Source organism: Taudactylus pleione, unplaced genomic scaffold (genome assembly GCF_031769625.1).
Source record: "Taudactylus pleione unplaced genomic scaffold, aTauple2 ptg001459l, whole genome shotgun sequence".
Taxonomy (NCBI): Eukaryota; Metazoa; Chordata; class Amphibia; order Anura; family Myobatrachidae; genus Taudactylus; species Taudactylus pleione.
Window position 1 is genome coordinate 26,967 of NW_028285857.1, and position 14,737 is coordinate 41,703.

The following is a 14,737-nucleotide window of genomic DNA, read 5'->3' on the forward strand; positions in this document are numbered from 1 at the left end:
ATATATAATACTGCTCATATACTGTATATAATACTGCACATATACTGTATATAATACTGCTCATATACTGTATATAATAATGTATATAATACTGCACATACTATATATAATACTGCACATATACTGTATATAATACTGCACATACTGTATATAATACTGCACATATACTGTATATAATACTGCACAAATACTGTACAAGCCGTTGCTATGTGGTAAGCCGTGTAACGCCTTGTCCCCATAACATGTAATCCATCACTACGTATATTGAGTTAATAATTTACACTTTAATCTCATCTGTGGGAAAAAGATCTGACTTCAGAAAGCTGCAAATCCCGCTGACATTGCGCCTCGCCATGTCCCTGCTGTGGCTGGTGGCTCTGCTGGGAGCGACCGGTAAGTACATATATTATGAGGAACTCATTTCATGTCTATATAAAATATAATAGATTTTGTCAATGGAACCGAACAGGATAAACTGGCAGCAAATGAAAGTTCCTGTAGAAAGTTATTAGCTGGATTGGATTCTATATCAGCAGAAGGATTTGGATGCAGCATTATACAGAAAATACATTTTGTTTATCCCAGTCATATGTCGGCGGCGACGTCTGGTGGTGGGAGCCGACGGCAGCGGCCAGCACAGAGCTGTTTGCAGAATACAACAAATCAGAATCCTTTTTTCAGGAGCCCCATAATTTTGAAGGGCCCCTGCAGCATACTGTACCAGAGTTACGTTATCAGGGGCTGAGCGGGAGAGAGGTTGTTTCTAGGTTTTCCACTAAAAATCTGGATTTATCTCTTTATATGTAATTATGTATGTACCCAGATGAACCAGAGGATAAGTGCAGAGATATAGGGGCTTATTCATCATAACTAAAAAAAAAATCGATGGAGGTAATTAGGTTTAGAACTCGCATGGAGTTCTACCTAATTACCGGAGGAGTTCATCATTCCTCCTCCCCATCACTATCTATTCCAGTAGCTCTCATGTTTGCGATGACAGCTTTCCAGGACATAGATACATTTCTCTGCCTATACTTACCATACCGCAGCTGTAATCAGTGCTCTACCTTACCGCAGCTGTAATCAGTGCTCTACCTTACCCCAGCTGAAATCAGTGCTCTACCTTACCGCAGCTGTAATCAGTGCTCTACCTTACCGCAGCTGTAATCAGTGCTCTACCTTACCGCAGCTGTAATCAGTGCTCTACCTTACCGCAGCTGTAATCAGTGCTCTACCTTACCGCAGCTGTAATCAGTGCTCTACCTTACCGCAACTGTAATCAGCACTCTACCTTACCCCAGCTGTAATCAGCGCTCTACCTTACCCCAGCTGTAATCAGCGCTCTACCTTACCCCAGCTGTAATCAGTGCTCTACCTTACCGCAGCTGTAATCAGTACTCTACCTTACCGCGGCTGTAATCAGTGCTCTACCTTACCCCGGCTGTAATCAGTGCTCTACCTTACACCAGCTGTAATCAGTGCTCTACCTTACCCCAGCTGTAATCAGTGCTCTACCTTACCGCAGCTGTAATCAGTGCTCTACCTTACCGCAGCTGTAATCAGCGCTCAACCTTACCCCAGCTGTAATCAGAGCTCTACCTTACCCCAGCTGTAGTCAGTGCTCTACCTTACCCCAGCTGTAATCAGCGCTCTACCTTACCCCAGCTGTAATCAGTGCTTTACCTTACCACAGCTGTAATCAGTGCTCTACCTTATCCCAGCTGTAATCAGTGCTCTACCTTACCCCAGCTGTAATCAGTGCCCTACCTTACCCCAACTGTAATCAGCGCTCTACCTTACCGCAGCTGTAATTAGCGCTCTGCCTTACCCCAGCTGTAATCAGCGCTCTGCCTTACCCCAGCTGTAACCAGCGCTCTACCTTACCCCAGCTGTAACCAGTGCTCTACCTTACCCCAGCTGTAATCAGTGCTCTACCTTCCCGCATCTGTAATCAGTGCTCTACCTTACAGCAGCTGTAATCAGCGCTCTACCTTACCTCAGCTGTAATCAGTGCTCTACCTTCCCGCAGCTGTACTCAGTGCTCTAGCTTACCCCAGCTGTAATCAGTGCTCTACCTTACCCCAGCTGTAATCAGTGCTCTACCTTACCCCAGCTGTAATCAGTGCTCTACTTTACCGCAGCTGTAATCAGTGCTCTACCTTATGGAGGTTAATGGAAGAAATGTTCAGCGGTTTTGGCTTCGGGATTTAAGACAGCAATAATATTACATGTAAAACGCGCCGTGTTTTCATGCCAATGCTTAGCAAATACTACAATATTTTCTTGTACTGGTAGAAGTACGGCACGTCATTGTCACAATTACAGTAAATCTAATAACACTAATGTTTTTTATATCACTGAGTTCTATCTTGAAAGCTGTTTTTAAATTTGTGCTTCCTCCAGTTTGTTGAATTCTCTTTATCTCCCAGTTAAAGGGCAAAGTTCTAACCGAATTATTGGTGGTGCTGAGTGTGTGGCAAACTCTCAGCCGTGGCAAGTCACCCTCCAGCACTTCAGCCGGCACGTCTGTGGTGGAGTCTTGATAGATGAAAACTGGGTCTTAACGGCTGCGCACTGTCAGCTCTCGTAAGTGTTACTCTCAGTGTTATAGAGCAGAACGCTCCCCATCCCAGCTCCCCATCCCAGCTCCCCATCCCAGCTCCCCATCCCGGCTCCCCATCCCGGCTCCCCATCCCGGCTCCCCATCCCGGCTCCCCATCCCGGCTCCCCATCCCGGCTCCCCATCCCGGCTCCCCATCCCAGCTCCCCATCCCAGCTCCCCATCCCAGTTCACCATCCCAGCTCCTCATCCCAGCTCCCCATCCCAGCTCCCCATCCCAGCTCCCCATCCCAGCTCCTCAATCACCGACACAATCACCAACTCTCCATTCTCATTCATGGCAATCTACTAACCCGTTACTCCATTACCTGAACATCATTTTGTCTTTTGCTTTGTGGCTCAGGATATTACAGTGAGTTTGCTGGTGGTATAAATCACCATTTACACCTTAGGTTTCATGATATGGCAATTATACAGCCATGGGGCATTCTGTATCACATGTACTGTATGTTATGCACAATGTATATTAAAGTTGTACTCCCAGTTATGGTGAAAAAAAAAATAAATCACCTGGGGGTCCCCCTCAAATGACCAGCCCCCCCTCTCCGCTCCCCCAGCTGTCATTGACAGAATGCTGTTCTTCAAATATCTGATGAAGAAGTGAATAACATTCCCAATACTGTAAGTCTCTGCTCCCAAACTCACTCCTATATATGAAGAGAACAGGAACAGACGAGATGCCGGGCATTGATATGCCACCGCCCGAATCCCACCGCCCAGCAAAATACCGATGCCACAAAGCCCTTAAGGGTCAGGATACTGGTGTCAGCAGCCCGATCGTAAGACGGTGCAGCCAGGTAAGTCTTAGCCTCAGGGGAGGTTAGGTTTAGCCACCCCCGGGGGGATTTATGGGTAGGCACCCCCTCTGGGAGGGCTAAGGTCAGGGTGCAGGGAGGGGAGGTTAGGGTTACCACCCCCCGGGAGGGTTAGGTTTAGGGTGCGGGAAGGGGGGCTTATGGTTACGCACCACCAGGGGTTGGGTTAGGGTTAGGCAGACCCCAGGAAGGATAGGGATAGGCACCACTAAGGGAGGGTTATCGGGGGGTAGAGTGGTAGTGACACAATACTTACAGCCACCATAGTGATTCGGACTGTTCGGGCTGCCACTGTGGGGATTGAATCGGCAGCTACTGAGCCGCTGGTATTTCATATCCTCCCCGTATCCCCAGATCATATTAATCCAGTCCTCAGAGTACCCTAACCGTGCACGTTTTCCATACTCCTTGCTGGAGCACAGGTGTAGTCATTACTAACTGACACATTTTAATTGATCCACAGTTGGTACCAGGGGCATATCTTTAATGGGTGCAGGGTGCGCAGTGTACATGGGCCCCTGGGTACAGGAGGGGCCCGCAGCAACACAACCGGTCCCCATATTGTTTAAAACTTACTTCTCTGAGGTCCCACGTCGGGTCTCTTACGCTGCTCAAACCACCAGAAAATGGCCGCTGCAGGCATTTTTCCAGTGATTTGCGCATGCACTGTGAGATCGCCAGGATAATGGAGACTGTGAACATGCGCAGTACACTCTGGGCACACTCTAGTGCCCAGAGTCTACTGATGATGCGGTGGCCGGCCGCTGGAGTGAGAGGCAGGGGCCCTTGATGGGAAATGCACACGGGCCCCCTCCTCTCTTAAGACGCCCCGGGTTGGTACCAATTATATCACGTGTTATTCTGTGAAGAGACTTGGAAAACTTGCACTGCTAGGATTCTCTGAAGGCAGGAGGAGTTATTACTGCAGACCAACTAGAGGCCACAATCCTGGAATTGAAAAAAGTGTAATGGCATTATGTCCTAGAAACAACAATCTCAGCATGCAGTTCCTGAGGGCTCCACTAGGGCGGTGCAGTGTCAGTAAAAACTCAGAGTAAGGGGCATATTTATCAAAGTAATATTGTGGAAAATCCACTGAAAAACTTTCTCCAGTATTTGAGAAGGGGGGACAGCGGCGGATATCTCTGGTGCCTGCTACAGCACCTCCATTGTTTTGCCTAAACAGCCGCGATTCTCTCTATGGGGGCTGCTAATTTACTTTATTGTGAAAATGTCTCTACTTGCTGGTACATGAGCAGCCTGATGAGACGCATATTTCATTATCAGATCCCCCTGTCCAGCATTGGATATTTGGTAAATTACGACGATACATCATTTCTTATTGCAGAGATATGTGGCAATAAGGAATTATAATTAATGGGACCAAATCCCAGATATTGGTAAATATACCCCTAATTAATAATGCTGCTATCCATCACACTGTTAAAGTGAAATAAAGAGAAACTATCTTGAGGGACCACTAATGCAGTATACATTGTCAGATAGGAATCATGAAGGTAAATTGTAAGGCCTTATATAATAACCCCGTGCTAAATTGTAAGGTTTTAATATTCTCATGGTAAATTATAAGGCTTTATATAAAAACCCCATATAATCTCAGGTATAATTGTAAGGCCTTATATAATAATCTAATGTATAATTGTAAGGCTTTATATAATAATCTCATGTATAATTGTAAGGCTTTATATAATAATCTCATGTATAATTGTAAAGCCTTATATAATATTCTCATGTATAATTTTAAGGCTTTATATAATAATCTCATGGTAAATTGTAAGGCTTTATATAATAATCTCATGTATAATTGTAAGGCTTTATATAGTCTCATGTATAATTGTAAGGCTTTATATAATAATCTCATGGTAAATTGTAAGGCTTTATATAATAATCTCATGTATAATTGTAAGGCTTTACATAATAATCTCATGTATAATTGTAAGGCTTTATATAATAATCTCATGTATAATTGTAAGGCTTTATATAATAATCTTATGTATAATTGTAAGGCTTTATATAGTCTCATGTATAATTGTAAGGCTTTATATAATAATCTCATGTATAATTGTAAGGCTTTATATAATAATCTCATGGTAAATTGTAAGGCTTTATATAGTAATCTCATGGTAAATTGTAAGGCTTTATATAATAATCTCATGGTAAATTGTAAGGCTTTATATAATAATCTCATGTATAATTGTAAGGCTTTATATAATAATCTCATGTATAATTGTAAGGCTTTATATAATAATCTCATGGTAAATTGTAAGGCTTTATATAGTAATCTCATGGTAAATTGTAAGGCTTTATATAATAATCTCATGTATAATTGTAAGGCTTTATATAATAATCTCATGTATAATTGTAAGGCTTTATATAATAATCTCATTTATAATTGTAAGGCTTTATATAATAATCTCATTTATAATTGTAAAGCTTTATATAATAATCTCAGGTATAATTGTAAAACTTTTTATAATCTCATGTATACTGTAATTGTATATGATTTATATTATCTCATGTATAATTGTAAGGATTTATATAATCTCATGTATAATTGTAAGGCTTTATATAATAATCTCATGGTAAATTGTAAGGTTTTATATAATCTCATGTATAATTGTAATGCCTTATATTATAATCTCATGTATAATTGTAAAGCTTTATATTATAAGGTCATGTATAATTGTAAGGCTTTATATAATAATCTCATGTATAATTGTAAGGCTTTATATTATAATCTCAGGTATAATTGTAAGGCTTTATATTATAATCTCAGGTATAATTGTAAAGCTTTATATAATCTCATGTATAATTGTAAGGCTTTATATAATCTCATGTATAATTGTAAGGCCTTATATTATAATCTCATGTATAATTGTAAGGCTTTATATAATCTCATGTATAATTGTAAGGCCTTATATTATAATCTCATGTATAATTGTAAGGCTTTATATAATAATCTCATGTATAATTGTAAGGCCTTATATTATAATCTCATGTATAATTGTAAAGCTTTATATTATAATCTCATGTATAATTGTAAGGCTTTATATAATCTCATGTATAATTGTAAGGCCTTATATTATAATCTCATGTATAATTGTAAGGCTTTATATAATAATCTCATGTATAATTGTAAGGCCTTATATTATAATCTCATGTATAATTGTAAGGCCTTATATTATAATCTCATGTATAATTGTAAAGCCTTATATTATAATCTCATGTATAATTGTAAAGCTTTATATAATCTCATGTATAATTGTAAGGCTTTATATAATCTCATGTATAATTGTAAGGCCTTATATTATAATCTCATGTATAATTGTAAGGCTTTATATAATAATCTCATGTATAATTGTAAGGCCTTATATTATAATCTCATGTATAATTGTAAGGCTTTATATAATAATCTCATGTATAATTGTAAGGCTTTATATAATCTCAGGTATAATTGTAAAGCCTTATATTATAGTCTCATGTATAATTGTAAGGTTTTATATAATCTCAGGTATAATTGTAAGGCTTTATATAATAATCTCATGTATAATTGTAAGGTTTTATATAATAATCTCATGTATAATTGTAAGGCTTTATATAATCTCAGGTATAATTGTAAGGCCTTATATTATAACCTCATGTATGAATCACATTGGTTATGAGCGTGATAGACGCTCAGGGCACAGATGCTGACATATTTTCCTGTACATCTGTTACTGTATCTTCCCCGCAGGTAGCAGCAGAGTGAAAGTTCTGTCTGTGTAATATACAGAGCTTGGTGTAAAGGGGATGAATAGGGCGCTTGTTTGCTCTTTGGGTCCGATTCAGGATTGCGATTCCATACCTGCGGACTTGCGTACAAATGCAGAAACATTGGTCGCGCATCACACTCCGACAGCCTCTGCAACTGCCAACAAATTGTCAGAGGCCCACATGAGCCCTCCCGGGTAAGGGTGCCGACATGTCTGCAATTTTCTCACCCCCCCATTACCTCTACCAAATGTGCGCTACCTGTCACTCACTTTGCGAATAAATCCTCTCCGCGCTCGGTAACCAGTGGCAAAAAATGTCTTCACTGCGTTTAACATTGTCATTATGTCAATCTCTAAATCAGGCATAAATGGCATCTAAAGAAACATTGTTACTATTGTATGTATTCAGTTTGTTGTTATTTTAATAAATAAGTAAATAAATGTCACGACCAGCCGGATGATTCTCCAGATACCTCAATCTGAGAATCGCCACCAGTGACTTATGGTTACCTTAGCACGTGCGGTTAGTCTAACACGGTACTGCCACCACCAACGAAGTTCACAGGAGTCGTCAGGTTCTCCCCTCAAATCTCAATATTGCACACTCACTTACATATAGGTACGTAGCTTTGACCTCACAGGCTTGTGAATTCGACAAGGACACGGAGAATACACTGGATTAAGAATGTTTTTGATCCGAAAAATATTGATTACAGAAAAAGGTAATACAAATATGGACAATGCAAATATATCATAAATTTCAGAAAATAAAAGGAATAAAAATGATAGAAAACCCAGAGTCTTTACACCTCTTAGACCCTGTTGTGAAGGAGACACAGGAGCATTGGGTCCAGGCCAGTCGTCAGGACTCTCCTTGGGCACAAGAACCCCCATCACTGAGGGAGAAGCACAGTTATACCCTCACAGCTGCACTAGCCCCCACCCTTGGAGTTTCTAACTCTTCCTTTGCTGTACACTGGGCATTAAGATATCGGACACACCATTTCACATCATTGTCTATAGGAGGTAGGGGTATTGAAACAGGGTGGATGGGGATTTAGAAACCAGTCAGCAGGTAACATACCATACATCCCTGCCCTCACCCATCCTAAAATGATTTATACCCTGTGATCTGGCTTGACTGAGTCTGACCATCTGAAAATAAAGGTTCCATCTCCTCCCCAAACTTTATGGCCTGTAGAGATCAGAGACGGTTATCTCAAATTCCTGTTTTAGAAAGACATAACTGTTCCTTCTTCCCAAATCTGTACTACACAGGTCATATAGAGGACACACGAACCAAATAACATTTGAATACAATATTATTTATATATATATATATATACTTGTACGGAATCATTTCTGACGATTATTCCTGAAATTAAACGCCACATGTTTTTTAAGAAACATTATTTTAAATGACAATTTTGGCCATTGGAATACTAACAATGTTATACATTTTGGCAGCCTGGAAACACTGTGGAAACTTCATGGCTTTCTATCATTTGATTTAGGAGTCTTCAGATTCGCCTGGGGGAACACAACTTAGAGTCTTATGATGGAAGAGAGCAGTTCACCTACGCTGATAAAATATGTCCTCATAAAGGATTTAACAGTGTTTCGTTTGACAATGACATCATGCTGCTAAAATTGGCCTCTCCAGCCAGCCTGAACGCCTACGTCCAAACTATCACCATTGGCTGCCCTCCACCCTCCGCCGGGACCAGCTGCCTCGTGTCAGGATGGGGGACCACCACCAGCCCAGAAGGTGATAATATAAATCTACTGAAAATGTAATGGCATTTCTGAAAAGCACAGAAATAGGACAGGAAAATAAAGCAATGTGTTAGAAAAGCAGCAGGAGCTCTGACACACATTGGGAAATAACAAATAAACATCATTCACCAAACCTAGGGGGAGCAGAAAGGGAACTGTAGGGGACACCAACATAAGAACGTCCAATGTTTCTTCTTTAGGGGGATGGAGAGAGGTTGCTGTGAAAAAAACTAAATTACACATAAAGGTTATAGTGCAATAAAGAATATTTTGGGAGATGTACTAAAGTGGGGTTGTTACCTATCTCCCCATTGTGCTTAATCATTTTAATAGCGAGTAATTTATATCCCTAATCTATGTATAAATTAGCACAGAATTATCTTTCTATAAAGAATAGATGTCTTCTTTCTGATGTTACAGATAGAATGAGGGCACTTACTTCAGGTCATTTGTTATGGTCAAAACTGCTGAGACCGAGGGGTAAATTTACTAAAATGACAGGTTTTAAAAGTGGAGATTTTGTCCATAACAACCAATCAGATTCTACCTAACATACAACTAGCACCTTCTAGAAGATAATAACTAGAATCTGATTGGTTGCTATGGGCAACATCTCTAAAAACTCTCACTTTAGTAAGTAAACCCCCTAGTGCAAAAATCCTTCTTGGTGACAGCATAGTTGGAGCTACCTAGGTGCTTGCATTGGGGTCCAGTGGTTTAGGGGTGCCTAGGACGCTGAATAAGGGCTTTAATGTTCCCGCATCACCTCCACAATGAGGGCTGGTTGCTGACATGGGGGAGAGGGAGCCAGTAGCATTTTACTCGAGAAGCTGTCTGCTTATCTTATTCATTGTCTGTGTTACGCTGGCAGTGTGGCGCGTGCCCATGCCATCACTGCCCAGTGTTATAGTCCCAGATTGAGGAGCAGTAAATCCTGTCTCCAACCCCAGATTCAGAAGGGGTGATGGTGTAAGCTCTGAGGGAGAAGTGTGCCACTTGTGAGGTGGGGAGGGGGAATTGTATGCCGGACCTGAACACACCTCTAATAGCACTTACCCTTCATAGATGTCCTCCAAAGTGCATGGTTTTATTCAGTAAGATGGCGTCATTTATGAAAGGTGAGAAATTTGCACAGGCCGATGGGAGGAGTACTGAGCCTCCGTCTTGCTAATATAGAGTAGGAACAGCTGTAAGGTAGCAGGTTTGGAGCAGTTGGAAAACAGGACATTGTTTTGTGGAGAAATATGATTAACAATTCGAGAGAGGAGGCTCATATTAGGAGTTGTGTCTCTGTAAATATAAAAAGGAGTACAGCAATTTGGATTTGTCAAAGATACTTGAAATTTGTACCAGCTCTGAGGTGATGAAGATTAATCAGGTGTTTTTGGGTGATTTCCTGTTGGTTTTGCAAATTGGAGATCTACTAATGTCAAAACCGAACACAAATGGTCCAAAAAACCCAACTTTAGTACAAGTTTGAACAAAGGACCAACAATAGATTATTTTTACATAGATGACTTTAGAAAATGGAAACTTGCTTAAGGTAGGTTTTAAACCAACAAAAAATACAGAGCTAACTCTCCCAAACAATAGACCTGCCTGAGATTTGGAGAAGCACTGCACAGATCATTAAGATCTGTGCAGGCTTCTTAGAAATAATAGCAATGAACCTGTTAAAATTCTGTTTACATTATTGTCTGATGTCCCCTCCTAAATCCATGACCAACCCTAAGGATTTGGGTCCCCACTTTCTAGCCATGGACTGATTAGTTTAGTACAAGTTTTGCGTTATGAAGGGTAACACGATGCAGTGTATCTCCTCTATAGCAAAAGCCTCCCTGCTGGTTCAGCCCAATATCATCACTGCCATGTACTACATCACATCACTGCCATATACTATTCCTCTGCTCTGCCATGTACTACATCTCATCACTGCCAGATACTATTCCTCTGCACTGCCATGTACTACATCTCATCACTGCCAGATACTATTCCTCTGCACTGCCATGTACTACATCTCATCACTGCCATATACTATTCCTCTGCACTGCCATGTACTACATCTCATCACTGCCAAATACTATTCCTCTGCACTGCCATGTACTACATCTCATCACTGCCATATACTATTCCTCTGCACTGCCATGTACTACATCTCATCACTGCCAGATACTATTCCTCTGCACTGACATGTACTATACCTCATCACTGCCAGATACTATTCCTCTGCACTGCCATGTACTACATCTCATCACTGCCATATACTATTCCTCTGCACTGCCATGTACTAATCCTCATCACTGCCATATACTATTCCTCTGCACTGCCATGTACTACATCTCATCAGTGCCAGATACTATTCCTCTGCACTGCCATGTACTACATCTCATCACTTCCTGATACTATTCCTCTCCACTGCCATGTACTACATCTCATCACTGCCATATACTATTCCTCTGCACTGCCATGTACTACATCTCATCACTGCCATATACTATTCCTCTGCACTGACATGTACTACATTTCATCACTTCCTGATACTATTCCTCTGCACTGCCATGTACTACATCTCATCACTGCCAGATACTATTCCTCTGCACTGCCATGTACTACATCTCATCACTGCCAGATACTATTCCTCTGCACTGACATGTACTACATCTCATCACTGCCAGATACTATTCCTCTGCACTGACATGTACTACATATCATCAATGCCAGATACTATTCCTCTGCACTACCATGTACTACATCTCATCACTGCCAGATACTAAACCTCTGCACTGCCATGTACTACATCTCATCACTGCCATATACTATTCCTCTGCTCTGCCATGTACTACATCTCATCACTTCCTGATACTATTCCTCTGCACTGCCATGTACTACACCTCATCACTGCCAGATACTATTCCTCTGCACTGCCATGTACTACATCTCATCACTGCCATATACTATTCCTCTGCACTGCCATGTACTACATCTCATCACTGCCAGATACTATTCCTCTGCACTGCCATGTACTACATCTCATCACTGCCAGATACTATTCCTCTGCACTGCCATGTACTACATCTCATCACTGCCAGATACTATTCCTCTGCACTGCCATGTACTACATCTCATCACTGCCAAACAGTATTCCTCTGCACTGCCATGTACTACATCTCATCACTGCCAGATACTATTCCTCTGCACTGCCATGTACTACACCTCATCACTGCCAGATACTATTCCTCTGCACTGCCATGTACTACATCTCATCACTGCCATATACTATTCCTCTGCACTGCCATGTACTACATCTCATCACTTCCTGATACTATTCCTCTGCACTGCCATGTACTACATCTCTATACTGCCAGATACTATTCCTCTGCACTGCCATGTACTACATCTCATCACTTCCTGATACTATTCCTCTGCACTGCCATGTACTACATCTCATCACTGCCAGATACTATTCCTCTGCACTGCCATGTACTACATCTCATCACTGCGAGATACTATTCCTCTGCACTGCCATGTACTACATCTCTATACTGCCAGATACTATTCCTCTGCACTGCCATGTACTACATCTCATCACTGCCAGATACTATTTCTCTGCACTGCAATGTACTACATCTCATCACTGCCAGATACTAATCCTCTGCACTGCCATGTACTACATCTCATCACTGCCATATACTAAACCTCTGCACTGCCATGTACTACATCTCATCACTGCCATATACTATTCCTCTGCTCTGCCATGTACTACATCTCATCACTTCCTGATACTATTCCTCTGCACTGCCATGTACTACATCTCATCACTGCCAGATACTATTCCTCTGCACTGCCATGTACTACATCTCATCACTGTCAGATACTATTCCTCTGCACTGCCATGTACTACATCTCATCACTGCCATATACTATTCCTCTGCACTGCCATGTACTACATCTCATCACTGCCAGATACTATTCCTCTGCACTGCCATGTACTACATCTCATCACTGCCATATACTATTCCTCTGCACTGCCATGTACGACATCTCATCACTTCCTGATACTATTCCTCTGCACTGCCATGTACTACATCTCATCACTGCCAGATACTATTCCTCTGCACTGCCATGTACTACATCTTATCACTGCCATATACTATTCCTCTGCACTGCCATGTACTACATCTCATCACTGCCAGATACTATTCCACTGCACTGACATGTACTACATCTCATCACTGCCAGATACTATTCCTCTGCACTGCCATGTACTACATCTCATCACTGCCAGATACTATTCCTCTGCACTGCCATGTACTACATCTCATCACTGCCAGATACTATTCCTCTGCACTGCCATGTACTACATCTCATCACTGCCAGATACTATTCCTCTGCACTGCCATGTACTACATCTCATCACTGCCATATACTATTCCTCTGCAATGCCATGTACTACATCTCTTGCTGCACCATTTACTGCATTTTACTCCTGCAAAGTACTGTTCTCCTTGCCTGAAGTTACTTTATTACCCCATCGCTACTTGTTCTGCCCCCTAGTACAGTTATATTCTGCACCAGCCCATTCTCCTGCGTCTCACTTCCGTTAGTTGAGATGTTGAATGTGATATTAGAAAAACATCACTGTCAGTATGGAGCTCTCTCACCTCTTTGTCTGCAGAGAATTACCCGTCTGTGCTGCAGTGTGTGACTGTGGAGACCGTCTCTGACTCACTTTGCCAAAAATCTTATCCGACTGATGATATAACGGACAGCATGCAGTGTGCCGGCGTACCGGAGGGGGGAAAGGACTCCTGTCAGGTAACGGTTACCAGAACTACGCCAACATGTTCCATTCCTTACACCAGGGTGTCCGAAACGTGCTTCTTCTTACATGTCCACCTTTAGTGTTTCGACTTTTTGTCCCTGTCGACCTATTGACTGAGTAAAATCTGATATCTATCTAGACATTGTCTCCCTTTTTACTGTCTATCTGTGAATCCTCTTATGCTCGAGGTGCGTTCCCTTAAACTAAATGATCCAAAAGTTTTGATGCCGTTACTAACGTGCTATGGTCTTACAGGGAGACTCTGGCGGACCCTTGGTGTGTGACTCTAGACTGTATGGTATCACCTCCTGGGGCAATGTTCCCTGTGCTGTGGCCAATCGTCCGGGAATATACACTAAAGTGTGTAACTACCTGAACTGGATTCAAGACACAATTGCAAATGGCGACTGCCTACCCTAATGGAGACTCCTGTCATAGTCACAGCGGATGTCAAAACGTTGGCAAAGTTCCATCCATGCTACATGATCTTGAAATTAAAGTATTACAAACTTACTGTCATTAGAACTCTGCGTAGAAGAATCTGCTGATTAGTGTAACCCTGCACCTGTTATAGCTCTTCCTATATCACACCTCTTAAATGTTTAGGAGAAAAGAATTGTGACAAATATTGGCCATCTAGGGACAGATACAATTAGCTGCAGGAGTTACTATGTAGCTGCACCTCCCGGATTTAACGCCCAGAGCTATTCAATTATTTCACAGGTTTCTACGCACAGTAACCCTGTAACTAATACCCCTTTTCCACCTAAATTCCGGGTCTGACCCAGAGTTGGAACAAAGTTCCTATCCGGATCAGACCCAGAATTTTGCCAGCGCCGATTCGGGATATTCCCGAGTCAGTGCCGCTCACACCGCAGTCGGGTCTGCATAGACCCGGCTTTTGCGGAGTGAAAGTGGTCGCTTGGAGATG

The 14,737-nt window shown here is 41.7% G+C and overlaps 1 protein-coding gene across 1 annotated transcript; it reads left to right on the forward strand.

Annotated features, from left to right (window-relative positions):
• Positions 1-353: 353 nt before the first annotated feature.
• On the forward strand, positions 354-14,226 carry LOC148442561 (trypsin-like). Its single transcript, XM_088463800.1, has 5 exons — positions 354-393; positions 2,430-2,586; positions 8,723-8,976; positions 13,660-13,799; positions 14,062-14,226. Exons 1-5 carry the CDS (start codon positions 354-356, stop codon positions 14,224-14,226), a joined length of 756 nt encoding a protein of 251 aa, XP_088319926.1.
• The last annotated feature ends 511 nt before the right edge of the window (positions 14,227-14,737 follow it).

What these genes read in the sequence shown, in the direction of transcription:
- LOC148442561 (XM_088463800.1), top strand. Translation starts at nt 354, where the DNA reads ATGTCCCTGCTGTGGCTGGTGGCTCTGCTGGGAGCGACCG. An exon ending in GCTGCGCACTGTCAGCTCTC is followed by an intron (nt 2,587 to 8,722) that starts GTAAGTGTTACT and finishes CATTTGATTTAG; the next exon opens with GAGTCTTCAGATTCGCCTGG. An exon ending in GACCACCACCAGCCCAGAAG is followed by an intron (nt 8,977 to 13,659) that starts GTGATAATATAA and finishes CTTTGTCTGCAG; the next exon opens with AGAATTACCCGTCTGTGCTG.